Consider the following 21,103-nt stretch of genomic DNA (forward strand, 5'->3'; position numbering starts at 1 on the left):
ACTGAGACCCCCAGGGCTGACACAGTCCTGAAAGCTCAGGTCATGCCCTGCTTCTTGCTTTTGATCTTTCAGGGGCTGTGGTGGTGAAAAAAGCCAGAGTAGGCCAGTAAGGAAGCTCTGCAAGGGTCCATATGCGCCTCATTAAAACCAGGAAGGAGAATGATTAGGACCTCCAAATCCTTAATTACAGGATCACAGACCATTGGAGCAGCAAGAGGCTGATTAGCATGCCTGACTCCCCCCTTCCCAAATGAGGAAACAGGCTCAGTGCGGGTATGGGTCCGAGTCCGACACCCAACCTCCTGGTTTCCTGAGGCCCCTGAGTCTACTGACTCCAGAGCCCTGTGTATGTTTTCTCCAGTACCAGTACTCACTGCAACTCCTTCGAGGCCTGGTCCCCACTGTCTCTAGTAGCTGGCCTGGGGTCAGTAACATCTATGGCAGAGAGAGGGAACCTGTGTGGCATCCCACCCTTGGGCCCACTCTCTACCTGCTGCAGGGCACGAGGGAGGATCCCCCGGTGCTTGTAATTCTCAGTTGCCCCCGTCATGGTGTATGTCTTGCCAGCTCCCGTCTGCCCATAACACATGATGGTGCCTGCAAATATTTCAAAACACGGTGACATCCAGGAAAATAGCTCCAAGGATACTCTCCCCTCCCCCAGCATGCCTGGTGCCAGCCAGGCCCCTTCGCATGAAGATGGCCAGTGGGAGCAACCAAGAACACCAGGAATTCCACCATGGAAGAGGATGGGTGGGCAGGGGAGCAGGGACAAAAGTGGTCAAAACAAGGACATCTGCCCTGAATCTGTGGTCCCCACAATGCTTTGCTGTTCCCTCCACCAAGAGATGATCCGGCCCTAGGGCTTCTGAGAAGGACAGGGAATCTCAGGGTACAGAGTAACTGGAACTTTTCCTAAAAAGATGAGGAGGGAGATAGGAGCATTAGACTCCAACTCTTCTCTAGCACAGCTATGAACTGCCAGGGTCTCAGGGTTGGCAGGAGGTATCAACTTCCCCACAGAGGCAAAGAGGGGCTTTCAAAATCTCCAGGAAGAGATGGAGTGGAAAGGGCATTTTCTGTCAAAGGTGAGAATTCTTTGTAGACTACAAATTCCTGCAAGATCAAACAGAGCTCCTAGTTGGTTCCATGTCACTTCCAGAAATGTACCACCATGAGCAGGCCCTGATCTGGCCCACTGCCCACCCTGGGAAGACTTTCATTGTACTTCTCAACATCCTTTAGGTCTACCATCACCACCAGGCTCTGGAACGCAAATCATGCAGTCACCCTGAGCTTAAGTTCCTATCTGTTCTTCCCCTTAGCATAGGCAGCCTGAGCCAGACCCCATCCCACAGACTGCCCATGGGCATTTACATGGCAGATCTGCCCAGGCAATGCTGGGCTGTGGAAATTTTTTGCTTTTGTCACATAGACGCTCTAGTTCTTGGGACTGGTAGCAGGTTTTACACAAGGGACCCTGATTCAGCATCTGAGTTGGAGCCAGAAATGGTATCTATTAACCCAGCACAGATGAATGGGAAGGAGTCACTTCAGCTGCAACTCAGAGCCCATCTGTGGTTCCACAGCACCTCTGCTCAAGACTATTCATCTCCCTGGGCCTTAGTTCCTCTGTCTTCACCTCCTCAAGGTCACAATCCCTTCAGAGCATCATGAAAACCAAAAGAGACCTCCTTAAGCCTGGGGACCACATCTAAGTATCACATTCAGTATAAATTACAGCATCTACACTCAATGCACTTTTAAATATAAAACCTAAACTTGCAAAACAGGGAACATCCTACTCAGCAGCCACCAGATGGCAAAGTCTACAAACTGTGATATATTCTTTTATATATTCCTATACTAGAATATCAACTGTACATTAATTGTGTTGGTAGAATAATGAAAATAGCTCCTTGCAGGAAGCCGAGAGACAAATGTTTGGACTCCATCAAATTCTTCATAAAGACGCATCTTCAAAACTAGTATTTGAGAGATTTGAAACAGGATAATAATTGAACCCCTGTGACCTATAGACAGCTACAGTCTTTTAATTTTCCTATGAAGGTAGAATCCCAGGACATTGGATCAAGCCATGCCCACAATGTCAACAAGCAAACAGTAAGTTTTGCAACGTAAGAACATGGAGACAGACAAATAAGCATACAAATGATAGTAAGTGAGGTTTTATTTTATTCACCACAAAATATTTGCATCTCTTACTCCTCAGGTTCTTACATAAGACAACAGTTAATTAATTAAGTTACCATTATAGCCATTGAGGGCCTGAGAAACCACATCCTTTGCAACTGTCTCATAAACCAAGTCCTGGGAGGCATCGTGAAGAACTCCATCCAACTTGAATGACCAGTCTGTCTGTTGGTTATTGACAACTCCTCTCCGAATGTCTTTTTTTAAGTGAATATCGATGCTCTAGGAAAAAAGAGTGAGAAAGAAAAAATGTTATTTGTTCAAAAACGGGTATTAAAAAAATCACTGATAGCTGAGGCCTAATTTGGAGGGAACAGAGGAAGTGAACTGTAGGATGAACAGGGACTCCCACGTAGGGGCTGATATTCCAGATGAATTCTTTGGGATGGGAGAAGAGAGCTCCTGCAGGGAGGTGGAAAGATCAGGAGACTGGAGCACTTCCTAGTTTTAGCACCTCTAACCCTAGTTCATAGGGTGCTGTCTGTCTTGGTTTCTCCACCTATGATATGAGGTCAAATTTATCATGTTCTTATTAAACAAGTTTTACATAGATTCCATAAGCATAGGGAGGCCTTGAATTATGCCAGAGGGAATAGTGAGCCTGGCGACAGAGGCCTGGACTCCAGCCCCATTGCTCTGGTTGCTGGCAGTGAGGCCTCCCTCAGCTCTGCATTATGGTGAACACCTACTTCCACACAGACGCTATGAGCCAAAGTGAGTGATAATGAAATGAAAGCCACAGAGAAGGCTATGGACTTCTCAGACATTGGAATTAAGAGTAAATTGAGGGTGCCATCAGCAGATTATTAGATGCATGCCCCTTCATAGTAAGCCATTGTGGTAGTAGCTGGCTTAGGGACATACTGGGTAAGGTCAATGGTAGATTCCAATCTTCTTGATGAGAACTTCTGATGTAAAGACTCTTGCTGAAATCTTACACTGACTGCCCTAATGCAGAAGCTATACCTGGCTACAGAGAGAAAAATTAAGATCAAGAAAGACAGACTTGGCCGGACACGGTGGCTCACGCCTGTAATCCCAGCACTTTGGGAGGCCACAGCAGGTGGATCACCTGAGGTCAGGAGTTCGAGACCAGCCTGACCAACACGGTGAAACCCCATCTCTACTAAAAATACAAACATTAGCTGGGCATGGTGGCACGTGCCTGTAATCCCAGCTACTAGCGGGGCTGAGGCAGAAGGATCACTTGAACCTGGGAGGCGGAGGTTGCAGTGAGCCGATATTGTGCCACTGCACTCCAGCCTGGGCAACAGAATAGGATTCTGTCTCAAAAAAAAAAAAAAAAAAAGAAAGAAAGAAAGAAAGAAAGAAAGACTTGGTGCATTCACACATTAAATGCTCTGTGCTTCTGTGTTCATTGAAAACCACGTCCAGCAGGACACATTTGAAAGCGTTGCATGTGAGCTCTTTTCTGACCGCTAGGATCTATGAGGCTTGGGCAGTTTGCCCTTTAATTTTTCCTTTGAAGAATGTTTCAATGCTGCCCAGAGTAGGCCCATAATCGTTTGCTGAATGAAAACATCTAACACTCTCACGCTGTCCTAAGCCTTCAGAAGCATTCTCAGGGTGAGGATATAGGGACGGATATATCTTTCCACTTCTCTTGATAAGTATTTCTCCAGATGTTTTGATAAGCTAAACAGTAATGAACTCAAGATATTCTTATTGCACCCCTTGGGAGATCATACAATGACAGATCAATCACTAGAAAGCTTTATGAATGTGAACAAATGTCAATTTTTCTGTGTCAGATATGAGGGTAAACTCATTAATTTATTAAAGGTAAAATTATTAAAAGACAAAGAGGGGATTTTATTAATTTCCTCATTAGCAGCGTTGTGAGGGGGTGGTTTGGACTTGATGGACTCTAGAGTCCATTGGACCCTGTCCAATTCTATCTTGGTCCTTCAAAGGTTGTTTGGAAATACGGTCACACTATAGCAAGGTGGGACAGAGAGGCCCAGTCAGGTGAAGGCAAACACATTGCACTTACTCTTTTGTCATCTCCGTATCTGATCATTTCATGAGCAAAGTCATCGGTGGGTTTGACACGGACAAATGCGTGAACTTTTTTCCTAGTACCCATTCTAGCTAAAAAGAAGGGAACAATGAAATTTTGAATAGTCATTATCAAATAACAAGTAGAGAAGAGGGGTCATTCATTAAGAAGATCAGAAAAGAGTGACAAGCAGTCCATTTTTCCTTCTCTCCCTGAAAGCCAGTTTTCACCCCTCAGCATTTCAGTGTTCTACCCACAAGACACTACTCAACAAATACAGGCACTTTCTGCTTCACAGACTGCTTTGCCATTTTCCACCAATGACCCCAGAGAAACCGAAATACAAAGTAAAAAGAATGCTTCCTTTAGTGTCCTAATCTTAGATGTCATTTCTAGAAATGTTCTGCATCTAAGATGATGAGTCCACTTATGCTTTCCTTCTTTTATTATATTTTCTTCTGAAATACTTACTATGAAATACATTAAAACTAATTTTCTTTTCATTAACTTATCTTGCTTCAGATACAGCATCCTCTTCTCCAAGAGACTAACTAGATCAGAAATAGATGCCCTAGAAGTATATTTGGTCCATAATCAAATATTCTTTCTTCTCTTACTATATTAAGAAAAAATATCACAGACAGTCCCCTGCCTCCTCTTGCTCTCCTAAAACCTAACTATATTCTCATCATTTTCTTTCAGTGTGTGTGTATATCCGTGTGCACATATATATAGTAGTATAAATAAAGGAAGACATAGGACATATATACATACTTTTTTCTCTTTTTTTGAGACAGAGTCTCACCCTGTCACCCAGGTTGGAATGCAGTGGTGCTATCATGGCTCAATGCAGCCTTGACATCCTGGGCTCAAGTGATCCTCCTGCCTCAGCCTCCCCAGTAGCTGGGACTACAGGTGCGTACCACTGTGCTTGACTAGTTCTCTTACATTTTTTTTGTAAGATGGTGTCTTACTATGTTGCCTAGGCTGGTCTTGAACTCCTAGCCTCAAGTGATCCTCCCATCTTGGACTTCCAAAGTGCTGAAATTACAGGCATACCCAGCTGATGTTCAATATTTTTTTTTAAATTAACATTTATTTCATTGTTTTATTTTTGGAGATAAGGGTTTCTTTATGTTGCCTAGGCTAGCCTTTAACTTCTGAGCTCAAGTGATTCTCCCATCTCAACCTTCCAAGTAGCTGACTACAGGCGCATGGCTTGGCTTTTAAAATACTAACTTTTGGCTGGGCGCAATGGCTCACACCATAATCCTAGCACTTTGGGAGGCCAAGGTGGGCAGATCCCTCGATGCCAGGAATTTTGAAACCAGCCTGGGCAACATGGCAAAAACCCATCTCTACAAAGAATACAAAAATTAGCCAGGCAGCCAGGTGCGGTGACTCACGCCTGTAATCCCAGCTCTTTGGGAGGCCGAGCCAGGTGGATTCCCTGAGGTCAGGAGTTCAAGACCAGCCTGGCCAACATGGTGAAATGCCATCTCTACTAAAAATACAAAAATTACCCAGTCGTGGTGGCAGACGCCTATAATCCCAGCTACTCAGAAGGCTAAGGCAGGAGAATCGCTTGAACCCGGGAGGTGGAGGATGCAGTGAGCTGAGATCGCATGATTGCACTCCAGCCTAGGCAACAGAGAGGGACTCCATCTCCAAAAAATAAATAAATGAATAAATAAATAAAATAAATAAATTAGCCAGGCATGGGGTGCATGCCTATAGTCTCAGCTACTCAGGAGGCTGAGGTGGGAGGATCACTTGAGCCCGGGGAAGTTGAGGCTGCAGTTAGCTTTGATCATACCACTGCACTCCAGCCTAGGTGATACAGTGAGACCATGCCTCAAAAAAACAAAACAAAACAAAAAAAACAAACTAACTTGGGCCAAGTGCAGTGGCTCTTGCCTGTAATCCCAGCACTTTGGGAGGCTGAGGATGGCAGATTACCTGAGGTTAGGAGTTCAAGACCAGCCTGGCCAACATGACGAAACCCTGTTTCCACTAAAAAAAAAACAAAAAACAAAAATTAGCCGGATGTGGTGGTGGGCGCCTGTAATCTCAGCTACTCTGGAGGCTGAGACAGGAGAATTGCTTGAATCTGGAAGGTGGAGGTTGCACTGAGCCAATGTCATGCCACTGCACTCCAGCCTGGGTGACAGAGCAAGACTCAATCTCAAAAAAAAAAAAAAAAAAAAAAAAATCCAAAAATCTAAGTAACTTTTAAGACGCTAACCATAAAAACCCCTCATGTATAACAGGGACTTGTTTTAATTAGATTATCTTGCTTTTTAAAAAAATACATTAAATAATGGTAACATTTTATATAAAATTATCTAAGAGAGGTCCAATGGGTATTACCTGACAAAAGTTATTTCCGATTTTATTTATTTATTATTTTCGAGACATTTATTTCAGACAGTCTCACTCTGTCTGAGACAGTGCACTCAGGCTGGAGTGCACTGGTGTGATTTCAGCTCACTGCACCCTGTCTCCCAGGCTCAAGCAATCCTCCCACCTCAACCTCAACCTCCAGAGTAGCTGGGAGGACAGGTGTGCGTCACCACACCCGGCTAATGTTTTGCATTTTTGTAGTGATGGGGTTTCAACATGTTGTCCCGGGCGGTCTCAAACTCCTGGGTTCAAGCAATCCACCCACCTCAGCCTCACACTCAATTTCTAAAGCCTGGGGAACCACTCTTCACATCCAAGGGCCCATTCTCCTGCCCAGGGAAATTCAGATGCCATCCAGGGTATGCTCCGAAAGGGACCATGAAGAAGCAGGGGAGCTCTGGGAGCAGATGCCTGGGCCTCCCTCCCTGAAGTCCCTGCACAAGAGTAGCACAGGCCAGTTCAGAGCATCAACCTCAGCTGGGCATGGTGGCTCACGCCTGTAATCCTAGCACTTTGGGAGGCCAATGTAGGAGGACTGCTTGAGGCCAGGAAATAGAAACCAGTTTGGGCAATACAGCAAGACCTCGTCTCTACAAAAAATTTTTAAAATCTGCCAAGTGTGGTGGTGCATGCGTGTGGTCCCAGTTATTCAGGAGGCTGAGGCAGGAGGATCACTTAAGTAGTGATGGCACAACACTGCTCTCCAGCCTGGACAATAGCATGAGACTGTCTCAACAAAACAAAACAAATAAGCAAAAGCTCTCCCTCCAGAGCCTGGCCCTTCTCTGCCCCGATATTTGCCAACATGCACATGCACATGCAGTCACCCCATGTATGCTTCCCAAGGCCCTTCCCATGCTGACACCATGGCTCCAAGCAGGCCAGGAGCCATATCCACTTGCAATAAGTCTTCCTTTGCACACCTGTCTTGTGAGCCTGCTACTCAGCAGCCCTTAACACCCAAACATCTGGAGACCCCATGCCACCTTGCACTTACTGAAATACTGCTTGTTACCATTCTTACGTCGCTTCATTTGAGTGGGTTTCAGTTCCCAAATTAAATTACAAGCTGCTTGAAGGCAAGGATTGTGCTTTTTATCTCTTTGGAATCCCCTCACAATGTCCAGGGCAGAGCCCAGCACAGAGTAGGTGTTCAGGAAATGGCGGTAGGTGGTGATGGTAATGGCTGGAAGTCAGAGGGCAGCTGAATCTTCATCTGTGGATCTATCTTCAGTCACTACTGAGAGAGTCCCAAGGGGCATATGATGTCACTCCCCTTCCATGACAACTCCAACCCAAGCCCACAGCCCTTCCAGGAGGACACTTGGTTTCCAGGTGCAAAATTCCACGTCCAGCACTTCACCCCACCTTTTTTTTTTTTTTTGAGACAGGGTCTCACTCTTTCACCTAGGCTGGAGTGCAGTGAAACAATCTCGGCTCACCATAGCCTCCACCTCCTGGGTTCAAGCGAACCTCCCACCTCAGTCCCCCAAGTAGCTAGGACTACAGGCGTGCACCACCACGCCCGGATAATTTTTGTATTTTTCCTAGAAACAGGGTTTCCCCGTGTTGCCCAGGCTGGTCTTGAACTCCTGAGCTCAAGCAAACCGCTCACCTCAGCCTTCCAAAGGGTTAGGATTACAGGCGTGAGCCACGGCACCCGGACCCCTCCCTTTCTCCCTCAGGACCTCGTGGGGAATGTCTCTCCTTGGGGAACCACCCTTTGATATTTCTGGTATAATAAAGCAAGTCTCTGAATGGTCACCAAGAGACTTCTGTGTTAAGACGCTCAAGGTTTCCTCATTTGTCTTTAGTGGGAATTAACAGAATTGTCAACAAGCACCCATGAAGACTGGACAAGAGGAAAGGGAGCTTTTGGTGGTTGGGGTGGTAGGCACCAGGTGGGTCCCTGTCTTCCAGTGCTCCCGTCTAGATGAGGGGCCGTCATGGGGGAACCCTCATAGCTATCCGAAGCGGCAGCAGCAACACCCGAATCCAAAACACTGAGTCCAACTGCACCTGGCCTTGGCTGAACAAGACTAGGACGCAGGCAAAACTAGCCTTTCTCCTTTTTCTCACCCAATGTGCCAGACCCCCGCGTGGAGCCTGGGCGGCAGTGGGGTTTGAACCCATTCCGGTCCCTCTCTGGAGAGGTTTCCTCATCTGTAACGCGAAGGGCTGCGACTGGTGATCCCAAAGCCCCCTCTAGTACGAAAACCGACTAGTGCAGAAGAGTCCAGACGACCTCTGGCTCCCTGCCTCACGGCCTCCGTGTCCTGGGCGCGACGTGGGACCAATGAACATTAGCTCCGAAGACCGTAAGCTGAGGCCAGGCTGAAAGGACTCCCGCGATGTCGCGCCCTCCTTCGCCTGGGTTTCGGAGATGAGCGATCCAGCTGGGAACCCCCAGATAGAGCGGTGTTTGGACCCCAGCCACCATCAGCAGTCCGGGCGCACACCCTTCTCCCGTCTCCCCACTCCCACCGGCGCGCAGCCCCTGCTCACCGTTCACCAGGCAGCGACGCTCCCGGGACGCGAAGGCCACAACCGAAGCCACCTGCACTCCCCACGCGGGGCTGCCAGGCTGTGTACACAGTCGCCATGGCAACGGGTCGCTTCCGGGGATTCCGGAAGTGTCGGGGTGGCGGAAATGAAGTCCGAGGTCCTACGTCGAGGATACGGGTGAGGTCATGGCCGAATCGGGAAGACGAGAGATGGGGCCGATTAGATCTAGAAAGACTTCGGCAGATGCATGCGCGAAGCCAAGTTCGAGGTAGAGAGACAACGAAGGTCGCACGTGAACCAGGAAGCGGGGCGGCGGGGCTTCCGGCGCCGAGGAGTTTCAACTACGGCGGCCGCAGAGGCCCGTCTGATTGCTGCTCCGCGCTCCGAGCCGCTGTCGGCGTGCGAGATCGCCCCGCCCTGGTTAGTGTCTAGCCGGCCGGCGAGGCCTGCGCAGTTGCGGCGGCCGGGGAAGATGGTGGAGGACGGCGCGGAGGAGCTGGAGGATCTGGTGCACTTCTCGGTGTCCGAGTTGCCTAGTCGCGGCTACGGCGTCATGGAGGAGATACGGCGGCAGGGCAAGCTGTGCGACGTGACCCTCAAGGTATCCAGGACTGGGCGGCAGCGAGCTGAGGGGAAAGGGGTCAAGCGGGGAGTAAAAAGGGGCGGGGGGTCAAAGAAAGAGAGGTCGAGCCGGGAGAGGGCTGGGGAGAAGAGGTTTAAGGGGGACCGAGTAGTGGGGAGACAGGTGCCGAGCAGAAGGGGATCGGGGCCGAGTCGGGGAGAGGAAGAGGACAACCTTTCAGCCCCTGAAAGGAAAGGTTGAGAGGTGCGCCGCGTAGGCCCTTGGAGTGGGAGATATTGGGGTGACAGCCTCCCTTTTCTGTCATACAGACGAGAGAAAATGGACTTACCTTCTATAGAGGCAGGGGCGGTGGCCGGCCCCACATGCTGATGGGCACCACTGAATTCAGCACCCTCTCTTGTCACTACAGATATTTCTTTGTGCCTGTCGAACTTGGCTGTGCTGTTGTAGAGAAGGCTTCTCCTTAGGAATCATTGCCTGCCCTTAATTGTTGAATCACTACTTTGTCTCTTAAGAGCTTTTAAAATCTGATCTGGAAATTTTTTGAGGTGGGAAGCCACCTTGCCCCACACTGGAAGACACCACCACCACCACAAGCTCCCCGGGGCTGGGCCTTCTGGCCACCTGGGGAGAGGGATGCTGACTGATATTAAGAGGGAAAGATATCTTAACCATCTGTTCCCCACCAGCATTCTGGTCGCAAGAGCCAGCCTCCCTCCTGTGCCTGGGTCTTTTCATGTGGAAGAGACATGCTGTGCTGCTCCCTGGCAAGCCGCTGAGCCATGTGGAGACGTCCGGCCCGGGGAGATGATGAGTGGGGCTCCCTGTTGGGCTTTGACTGGAAAGTTCTCAGCATCTGTGGGTGATCCCTGTTTAAAAAACGAACAGGGTAGGCATGGTGGCTCACATCTGTAATCCCAGCACTTTGAGAGGCGACAGGATCACTTGAGTGGGGGAGTTGGAGACCAGCCTGGGCTATGTAGGGAGACCCTGTCTCTACAAATAATAAAAAATTGGCTGGGCATGGTGGCCAGTGCCCGTAGTCCCGGCTACTTGGGAGGGTGAGGTGGGAGGATCGCTTGACCCTAGGAGGTCAAGCCTGCAGTGAGTTGTAATCGCACCACTGCACTCCAGCCTGGGCAACAGAACAAGACCCTATTTCTCCTATTTCTCTCTCTCACATACACACACACAAAGAAATAAAAGAAAGAAAAAATAAAACTATGCAGAGATCCTTTTGCTCTTCTTCTTTTCTTTTTTTTTTTTGAGACAGAGTCTCGCTGTGTTGCCCAGGCTGGAGTTGCAGCGATCTCGGCTCACTGCAACCTCTCTCTCCCGGGTTCAAGCGATTCTCCTGCCTCAGCCTACCCAGCAGCTGGGACTACAGGTGCGCACCACCACCCTGGCTAATTTTTTCTATTTTTAGTAGAGACGGGGATTCACCATGTTGCCCAGGGTGGTCTCGAACTCCTGAACTTAAGCAGTCTGCCCGCCTCGGCCTCCCAAAGTGCTAGGATTACAGGCGTGAGCCACCACGCCCAGCCTGCTCTTATTTTCTGTGTGGTTAAGGAAACTTTCCTTCTTCAACTTATTTGAGTCAGATCTCTGGAGATGGTAGAGTAGGATGGTTGAGTATGGCTTTGAAGGCAGAAGGATTTGGATTAAAATCCTAGTTGTAACCTTGGGCAAGTTACTTAATCTCTGTAAGCCTCGGGTTTTTTTTGTTTTTGGTTTTGTTTTTTTGAGACAGTCTCGCTGTGTCGCACAGGCCGGAGTGCAGTGGCGTGATCTTGGCTCACTGCAACCTCCACCTCCTGGCTTCAAGTGAATCTCCTGCCTTAGCCTCCCAAGTAGCTGGGACTACAGGCGCCTGCCACCATGCCTGGCTAATTTTTGTGTGTGTGTTTTTAGTAGAGATGGGGTTTCACTATGTTAGCCAGGCTCGTCCTGAGCTCCTGACCTCATGATCCGGCCGCCTCAGCCTCCCAAATTGCTGGGATTACAGGTGTGAGCCACTGAGCCCGGCCCTTTTCATCATTCTAAACCCCTCCTGAAGGAGGTTGTTTTTCCAGGAGAGGAGTGAAGTGATCTGAGAAGGCACGAGATCTTCTCAGATGGGAAAGAGGAACCAAGAGAATTCAGAAAAATGAGCTAGACTAAAGGAGGCAGAGGAAGTAAAAGTAAATTAGAAGTTTTTGTCCACAGTGATTACATGGTGGAAGATGTTAAGGCCACTAGAAATTTGTAAGCAGAAAAATGATCTGGTTGTGGCAGCAACACTTGGTGTAAATTAGAGACTAGTGAAAAACAGTAATAGGTGTGAATTTCTAGATTAAAATTTAGGCTGTAGACTGGGCACTGTGGCTCACGCCTATAATCCCAGCACTTTGGAAGGCCAAGGCGAGTGGATCGCTTGAGGCCAGGAGTTTGAGACCAGCCTGGGCAGCATGGCAAAACCCCATCTCTATTGGGGAAAAGAAAAAGAGTTAGGCTGTAAGGGTGAACCAGGGGAATCTTATAAGACACAGGGAATCAAAAAGGGCATGGCAGCGTGGGATGGTCACATATACTTCTACATAAAGTATTCATAGTACACTTAATGCAGATACTGAATATAGTAATCTTTCAGCAGAACTTGGCTCGTTCATTCAGAGGGAAAAGTAAGTTATCAGACGTGGCTGGGTGCAGTGGCTCACGCCTGTAATCCCAGCACTTTGGGAGGCCGAGGCAGGTGGATTGCTTTGAACTCAGGAGACCAGCTTGGGCAACTTGGTGAAACCCCATCTCTACAAAAAATGAGCTGTAGTGGTGTGTACCTTTAGTCTTAGCTACTCAGGAGACTGAGGTGGAAGGATCACTTGAGGTAGGAGGATCACTTGAGCCTGTTGCCCAGGCTGGAGTGCAGAGGCTGCAGTGAGCTGAGATCGTGCCTCTGCACTCCAGCCTGGGCAACAGAGTGAGACCCTGTCTCAAAAAAAAAAAAAAGAAAAGAATCAGACATGGTTTCAACTGAGACGGTCAGTCTGAATTGCTGTGTTAGTTTCAAGGATCTAGAACATAAGGACCAGTATATTTATTTTTTTCTCTCTAATAAAAAGCCTCCAGTAGGAAGGACTAGTATAAAGGCATGCACTAGAGCTGGACAGGACTGTAGAGAGCATTTACTTCACTGATTTTGAAAACTATTGTAGAGCCCAAGGAGTAGCTCTGTAGCAATATAATACTGGGACCGGGAAAGGGCATGCAAATCAGGCTCTGCACATTTCACTACTTGCCACCAGAGCTGTCATGGGAAATCTGTTTTGTCTCTCTTTCTTGTCAAAGTCTTTCTTCAGTTTTCTGGTGACTCCACAATGTTTTTCAAGTAAACAGACACTGAAAAACTGGTTGGAAGCTTTTCGGTGTGAGATATTTTATTGACTGGTGGGCCTCCCTGTCGAGCAGTGGTTCTCAAACTTCAGTGGACTTCAGAATCACCTGGTAGCCTTGTCAAAACGCTGGTTGTTGGACCTCACCCAGAATTTCTAATTCATTAGGTCTGGCATGGGCCTGAGAACTCATATTTCTGACAGGTTCCCCTATGATGCTACTCTTAGTCTGGGACCACGTTCTGAGGGCCATGGTTGTCGGGTGATGGACCTGTTGTTTTCTGTGGGATATGTTCAAAGTTCGTAGATCTTCCTCCAGGCTTCTTCCTAGGTGGTATAAGCCTGGCTGTTATTCTGGGAGCCTTATGGTAGGAGAGGGCTGGAGGTTCTCCCTTCTGTATGCAGACTTTCACTTAATCCCACTAAATGGTACCACTTCCTTGTCTTCAGTGGTGCCCTGGTTACCCAGGTCCAGAGGCTCTTGTTCATCCTGTCTGAAGAGTAAACCTCCAGTCTTCTACCTGGGTGGTAATGCAGCAGTTGCTTGCCTCAGGGAGGGGGACCAGTACTTCCTGATTTCAGTCCTTCTTCTTGCTCACAACTTCAGAGGAAACTGGTCCCTCCAGTGGTTCCATTTTGGAGGGGATTCTTCAGTGGCTTGCATTCCACAACACTCAGTATCCTCTAAGTCAGTTACTACTCGTCTTTTCTTCTTCTAAAATTTTGTTGACCCTTCTAATCTACTGTCTCTCTCTGCTTCTTTTTCCTTCAGAGCTTTGCTGTTCCTTGATCATCAGTCCGAAAGGCAGTATCACACAGACTCTGCAGCCACACTGCCTATGTTTGAGTTCTGGGTCTGCCACTTATTAGCTGTGAAAATGAGCAGCTTCCTTAAACACTGGTGATTCTCTGTCTCATCTGTAAAATGCAGATCACCACCTACTTGAGTGTTGAGGATTCAATTAGTTAATGTACTTCAAATAATCATGTAGTAAATGCTCAGTAAGTAGTGTGTGTGTGTGTGTGAGTATTTTCTTTCTTTCTTTCTTTCTTTGAGACAGAGTCTTGCTCTGTTGCCCAGGCTGAAGTGCAGTGGCGCAATCTTGGCTCACTGCAACCTCCGCCTCCCAGGTTCAAGCGATTTTCCTGCCTCAACCTCTTGAGTAGCTGGTATTACAGGCGCATACCACCTTGCCTGGCTAATTTTTGGATTTTTGTAGAGACAGGGTTTTACCATGTTGGCCAGGATGGTCTCAAACTTCTGAGCTCAAGTGATCTGCCTGCCTCGGCCTCCCAAAGTGTTGGGATTACAGGCGTGAGCCACCACGCCCAGCCAGTAGTATATATTTATTAATAATAATTTAATGAATTTTCTAGGAGTGGAGATAAGTTCATGTGTTCAACCTGCCATTTTGAATTTCTTTTAGCTTCTGATGAACTTTGAATGATTTTATCTGGACAAAATGTTCATTGCCTTAAATGACTTTGCCGGCCAGGTGTGGTGGCTCACGCCTGTAATCCCAGCACTGTGGGAGGCCAAGACGGGTAGATCATGAGGTCAAGAGACCGAGAACATCCATGCCAACTTGGTGAAACCCCATCTCTACTAAAAATACAAAAATTAGCTGGACATGCTGGTGCAGGCTAGGCAGGAGAATCGCTTGAACCCGGGAGGCGCAGGTTGCAGTAAGCTGAGATCGCACCACTGCACTCCAGTCTGGGGACAGAGCAAGACTCTGTCTCAAAAAAAAAAAAAAGACCTCTGCACTAATTCATTAGCCTGCACTTTACAAATGAAGACCCAAGCCCAAAAGGTGAAGGGACTCGTTCAAGGTCACAGGTTGAGTTAAGCAGCATTGGGACTAAGCAACATTGGGACTAAACTCTTTGTCTCCATATTCAGGGTCAGGTGTTCTCTCATGCTCTCCTGTTGCCTGTTCTGCCACTGTCGGTAAACTGATTTTGGCTGCTACCACGTGAATTAATCTACCTCAGATCTACTGTATTCATCCTTAAGGGCGTGTCATCTTTTCTATCTTCCTGAATTATAGGGAGAACGTGAAAGTGAGTATTAGCATTCATGCCACATTCTCAAAATTCACTGCCAACACTTGAACCTAGGCTTAATTTCCTTTTGGGAAATATTTGAAATTTAAATTCATTGGGAGCCTGTCGGATAGTGAGGTAGAGGCATGACAGAAAAGAGTAACATATTCATAAAAAAAAAAAAATCACTTTCTGTATCTCCAATGGCTTGAAGCTGTTATGAGGAAAAGCCCATGGTTCTTTTCCTTGGCAAATCATTTTATCTTAAAAGTTATGAGGATTGTAGTGCAAGACTTCTTGGCAGAAGGCTTGGCCTAGGTAGACAGATTTGCATCCATGGAAGCTCTCATCCCCTCTTCCCTGAGTTGAGTTTCGTGTCCTTTGCTCTGGGCTGCCAGGAGCCCAAGGCTCAGGCAGTGTTGTCTGATTCATCTGGGTCTAGCCATTTGGGCACACTGGCTAGATTTAATGAGTTTTTCTTCTTAGTCATGAGATTTGGAGCCAGATTCATGTGTTTATTTTTTTCCCTTATGCTTCTGTAAGGCATTGAAGTTCATATATTTCTGATTTCCCTTTATCTCACACATTTATTTTCTTTTTGAGTGACAGTAGAATGAGGTCACCAAACCTGAGTATTATTCACAGGGCCATAAGCTTAAAGGAGAGAGGAGCTCCCTATATAGACACACACCCTTTGTTTTGCAACCGCTGATAAATGGTTCCTGAAAGATCTGCTGGCATTAGCCTTCTCAGCATTTTCCCAAGGCTCCTGCCAAGGTTTTGAACCTGGCTCTGATAATTTAGCCCTCAGAAGGAAATGTTTTTTCCATGGATTAAAGGTACAGTATTAGAATATTTCCTTGTGTGACCCACTAAACGTAGGCACACAATTTTCACGAAATTGGCTTCAAGAGCTGCACATTTGAATCTGGAATCTTGCCTGATTTGTTGTCACCAGTGGCTTTGTGATGAAAGAGTAGGTGGAGAAGGATATGAGGAAATGAATTAAGGGCTTGTCGATGCATGCCATTTTTATGTTGTGTATAGTACAGTGAGTTACACAGGGTTAATTATAGAGCTAGAATAATCATATTAAAAGGAGCTGTAGGCTGGGCACAGTGTTTCATACCTGTAATCTCAGCACTTTGGGAGGTGAGATGGAAGGATCGCTTGAATCCAGGAGGTCAAGGCTGCAGTGTGAGCCATGGTTGAACCACTGCACTCCAGCCTGGCAATAGTGTGACTCTGTCTCAAAAGAAGAAAAAAGGGAATTGTAGAGATTCCCTATCAAAGATACCATTTTACATGTGTATGCATGGACATAGGGTGTGGAGTGAATGGAGACTGGAGTAGGGTGAGGAATGAGGAATTACTGGGTACAATGTACATTATTCAGATGATGGTTACACTAAAATCCCAGCCTTCACCACTATGCAATATATCCATGTATCAAAACTGCACTTGTACCCCTAAATTTATACAAATAAAAACATTTTTAAGCCATCATTTTACAGATGTAAAAAACCCTGAGGCTTAGAGCTATTAAGGGATTTGCCCATGGCACAAAGCTATATCAGCTGAGATCTAACACAGCTGTTTATTGGTGGAAGCCATGCTTTTATATCCTGTCAGATTATTCACCTGCCCTGCTGATGGTATGAGGCAGAGTAGGGAACAAAGCGTCCTTAGTGTCATTCTTGAGTACAGAGGGCAGGGATATGAATGTCCAGATGCCACACCAACATTTTATTTCAGGAGAGAAGATGCAGGCTTTTTCTACTAGTCTTTTAGACGTATGAATTCTTGACTCTGATTTTGAAATGACATTGTATTGGAAACTTGTGCTTCTGAATATTGCTTATTACCAGGCTTTTCTACTGACATTTTTCATGTAGTTAGGTTTATCTCTCTATGTAGTTAGCTTTGTCTCCCTCTTTTTTTTTTTTTCCTTGAGACAGGGTCTCTTCTCTCGCCCAGGCTGGAGTACAGTGGTGGGATCACAGCTCACTGCAGCCTCGAAATCTCTGGCTCAAGCCATCCTCCTACCTCAGCCTCCCAAGTAGCTGGGACCACAGGTGTGTGCCACCACGCCTGGCTAATTTTTTTTATTTTTTGAGAGATGGGGCCTCACCTTATTGCCTAGGCTGGTCTCAAATTCCTGGGCTCAAGTGATCCTCCTGCCTCCACCTCCGGAAGTGCTGGGATTACAGGCATGAACCACCACACCTGGCCCAGCCTTGTCTCTTTCTAGTGAGCAATCGGAACTGAGAGGAAGAACATGCTCCTTGAGGGGCATAGCACTTGTTATACGAATTTCATATCAAAAAATTCAGTTTTAATCTCCTTGTTCAAGTTATGTTGTGGATAATGCTATTAAATTTGGACACCAATTAGGTGAATTAGAGAGCTTCCTGACATGTGGGTAGGGAAAGAGAGTTGGAGGTACAGCTTGGACGATCCATTACCAGCCAAGCAACATTCATCATGTTCACCCTAAGGCTTATGGAGCTTGGCTGGCTGAATCACCAGGTACATTTAAGAAGCCTGTGCTTTGGGATGTTTCTTAACTGCAGACAATTCCTTTATTATTCTGTACATGAGACTCCATTGTTTGCCCCTTAGCCCCACTTGGTTTAGCTTGTAGGCTACTTGATGAAAGATGAGACCACATTGTTTTTCTAAAGGTGTATCCCTAGCCCTTCCCAAATTACAAGCATGGCAGCTACCTTTCTACTTTGGAACTTGTTGAGTATTGGCACTCTCATTGCCTCTTTGGCATGGAACCAGCCAGCTGGCCTGTGGTTAGCTTAGGAAGACCTTAGGAAGAACATCCAAACAGTTGATTACATCACCACTTTTTTCCAATTGGGGACAAAAGTGGGTGAACCAAGGTGCATGAACTAAGAGTTGACAAGCGTTTTCTGGAAAGGGCCAGATAGTAAATATTTAAGGATTCATGGGAAATAGAGTTTCCGTTGCAGCTACTTAACTGATACTATAGTGCAAAAGCAGCTCTACACAGTATTTAAATGAATGGGCGTGGCTGTGTTCCAGTGAAACTTTACAAAAGAAGCATGAGTTGAATCCGTTGGCTATAGTTTACTGACCTCTGTTATATACTGATAGGGCCTCTAAGGCTTTTGAAGTAGGTTTTATTTTTATTATTTGTTGCCCCAGCATATACTTCTGTAGTTTCAACACAGTATTTAGGAATTGAAGCATTTCTTGTTAAAGAATACAAATGAACTAGAAGTGAAAAAATTTCTCCCAGCTTACTACAGGTGATCATGTTACTATACTGACTAGTGAGTAAGTAAGTGACATAGAAGTTACTGTTAAATTTAGCATCTCATTTTTAAAGCCTTCCAGGTCTGCTAGAACTTGAAGCAGAATGTTTCCAAAGTCCTAACTAAAGACACCATGCTCCCATTCTGTCTCAGTTGAAGCTGAGGTTGCTTAGCTGCTTGCAGAATGGCTGGCCAGAGGAGACCCTGATGGCTCTTAGGTTCCAGTGGAACCGACAGTCTGTGTTCTGGGCCTTGAAGGTAAAGGTCAGAGCTTGGGCTTTTGGCAGGCAAAATAGAGAAACTGTAGTTCAAATATGACCCAATATAATGGCATGTGTGGGCAGAGTGTTCTGAATAGCTGATCAGAACACAAAAATGCTTTTCACGCCTATAATCCCAGCACTTTGGGAGGCCAAGGTGGGTGGATCACCTGAGATCAGGAGTTCGAGACCCAGCCTGACCAACATGGTGAAACCCCATCTGTACTAAAAATATAAAATTAGCTAGGCGTGGTGGCGCACGCCTGTAGTCCCAGCTACTCTGGAGGCTGAGGCGGGAGAATCACTTGAACCCAGGAGGCGGAGGTTGCAGTGAGCCGCAATCATGCCATTGCACTCCAGCCTGGGCAACAGGAACAAAACTCCATCTCAAAAAAAAAAAAGCTTTCAAAAAATAAGCTAAAGAACAGATAGATACTTGTACACCAATGTTCATGGCAGCATTATTCACAATAGCCAAAAGGTGGAAGCCACCCAAGAGTCTACCAGTGGGTGAATGGATAAGCAAAATGTGGTATATGACTGGGCACAGTGGCTGGCACCTATCATCCCAGCACTTTGGGAGGCCAAGGCAGGCATATGGCGTGAACCCAGGAGTTTGAGACCAGCCTGGGCCACATGGCAAAACCTTGTCTCTACAAAAATTAGCTAGGCACGGTGGTACGCACCTGTAGTCCTAGCTACTTGGGAGGCTGAGGTGCGAGGATCACCTGAGCTCCGGGAGGTCAAGGCTGCAGTGAGCCATGATTACACCACTGCACTCCAGCCTGGGCAACAGCGACACCCTGTCTCAAAAAAAAAAAAAAAAAAAAAAAAAAGGGTATACATACAGTGAAATATTATTTAGCCTTTAAAAGGAAGAAAATTCTGCTGCAACATGGGTGAACCTTGGAGACATTATACTAAGTGAAATGAGCCAGTTACAAAAGGACAAATGTTGTGGGATTCCACTTATATGAACTACCTAGAATAGTCAAATTAATGAGGACAGAAAGTGAAATGGTGATTGCCCGGGGCCAGGAGAAGGGGGGATGAGAGTTACTGTTTAATGGGTATAGTTTCAGTTTGGGAAGATGAAGAATCCTGGAGACAGATAGTGGTGATGGTTGTAGAATGTACTTAATGCCATAGAACTGTACACTTAAACATGGTTAAAATGGTAAACTGTATGTTATTTATATTTAATCCAGTTTTCAAAAGATAGGTAATTAGCTCAAGAAGACTTGTTACTAGGTGGGCAAGAGAGATTGCTTATAGTGCTTTGTGACTGTAGACACTAAAAACAGAATTTGTCTCTGTATTGAAACCCAATGAGTAGAAACATCTGATGCTAAGGAGTAATCTTTCCTACTCTTTATTTTTGTACTATGGCGCCTCAGCTGTTAAGAGCCAAATTATATTAGCTCAGCCCTGTAGCTGCACTTCAAATGGTCACTTAAAAGGGATTGCCTTCTAGGAGGTACATACTTAGGAGATGCAGATGTGTTGTGAGCTTATTTTTCTTGGGTTGATTTGTATGCTCTAAATGTCGTGTAACCTTGACAGAGCTATTCTGAGGACCAGCAGAACAAGCCATGCTAACATGTCTTCCAAGTAAAGGTGTGTTGGCATCATCTGCAAATTACAAATAGCTTTCAAATCTATATTTCTACCTCATTTGTCCTGTGGGTCCTCATACTCATTATGTCTAAAATGAATACCCTTGCCCATCTTTTGTTTCCTCTATGTAGGGAGGGGACACAATCCATCTAGTCATGGACAGTTGAAACTCTGGGATTGACTTTGGCTCATCCTCTCTTATGTGTATTTTGTGACACTTATTACAATAGTAATTACATAATTATTTATAGTGTTGTCACTCCACAAGAGCAGGGCTGTGACTGAATTATTTACTGAGGATATCTACCTAATAGCTTTTCAGTAAACCACTGCCCTAATTGAGATCCTCTTCATCTTTTACCTAACCCAGGATTTCTTTAACTTTACTAGCATGTTGAGAGAATGCTTACCAACCCTCTAGGGAATGAGCCCATGAGCCTTGGGCTACTAACAGATTGTTTTTCCTCAGGCTTAATTCTGATCTTGTTCTGCTCTGAGTGGCTTCTCATTTCATTTTCATTCAACAGGATGCTGAGCAGGTATGTCAGCACCTTCCATGTGCCAAGCACTGTTCTAGGTGCTGAGGGTGCAGCAGTGAGCAGAGTAGGCCAAGCCTTTTTGAGTATGAGCTTACATCCTAGTGGAGTGGCAGACAATAAACAGACGGAAGATCAGTGGTGATCAGTGCCATGAAGAAAAGTAAAGCAGGAGCCAGCCTCTGAATAGAGATCTAAATGAAGTGAGGGAGTAATCCAGGAGGATATCTGAAGGCAGAGGGAAGAGTAAGCATGGAGCCCTGA

At 46.3% G+C, this 21,103-nt stretch overlaps 2 protein-coding genes across 4 annotated transcripts in view; one reads left to right on the plus strand and one right to left on the minus strand.

Annotated features, from left to right (window-relative positions):
- The window catches only part of KIF9 (kinesin family member 9), a 53,479-nt gene extending 43,967 nt beyond the window's left edge, over window positions 1–9,512 (minus strand). Inside the window, exons 1-4 of one of the 2 annotated variants that reach the window (XM_010374754.2) lie at window positions 9,143–9,512; window positions 4,229–4,326; window positions 2,271–2,436; window positions 491–597 (exon numbers count right to left, since the gene is read on the minus strand). In XM_010374754.2, coding sequence (XP_010373056.1) covers window positions 491–597; window positions 2,271–2,436; window positions 4,229–4,321 — 366 coding nt within the window. In that variant the 5' untranslated portion in view covers window positions 4,322–4,326; window positions 9,143–9,512. The remainder of the gene's footprint in view (window positions 1–490; window positions 598–2,270; window positions 2,437–4,228; window positions 4,327–9,142) is intronic. The other variant, XM_010374753.2, reaches the window with a different exon arrangement.
- Window positions 9,374–21,103, plus strand: part of KLHL18 (kelch like family member 18) — a 64,145-nt gene continuing 52,415 nt past the window's right edge. For both annotated transcript variants that reach the window (XM_010374757.2, XM_010374758.2), the window contains exon 1: window positions 9,374–9,743. In XM_010374757.2, coding sequence (XP_010373059.2) covers window positions 9,390–9,743 — 354 coding nt within the window. In that variant the 5' untranslated portion in view covers window positions 9,374–9,389. The remainder of the gene's footprint in view (window positions 9,744–21,103) is intronic.

Source organism: Rhinopithecus roxellana, chromosome 1 (assembly GCF_007565055.1).
Source record: "Rhinopithecus roxellana isolate Shanxi Qingling chromosome 1, ASM756505v1, whole genome shotgun sequence".
Classification (NCBI taxonomy): domain Eukaryota; kingdom Metazoa; phylum Chordata; class Mammalia; order Primates; family Cercopithecidae; genus Rhinopithecus; species Rhinopithecus roxellana.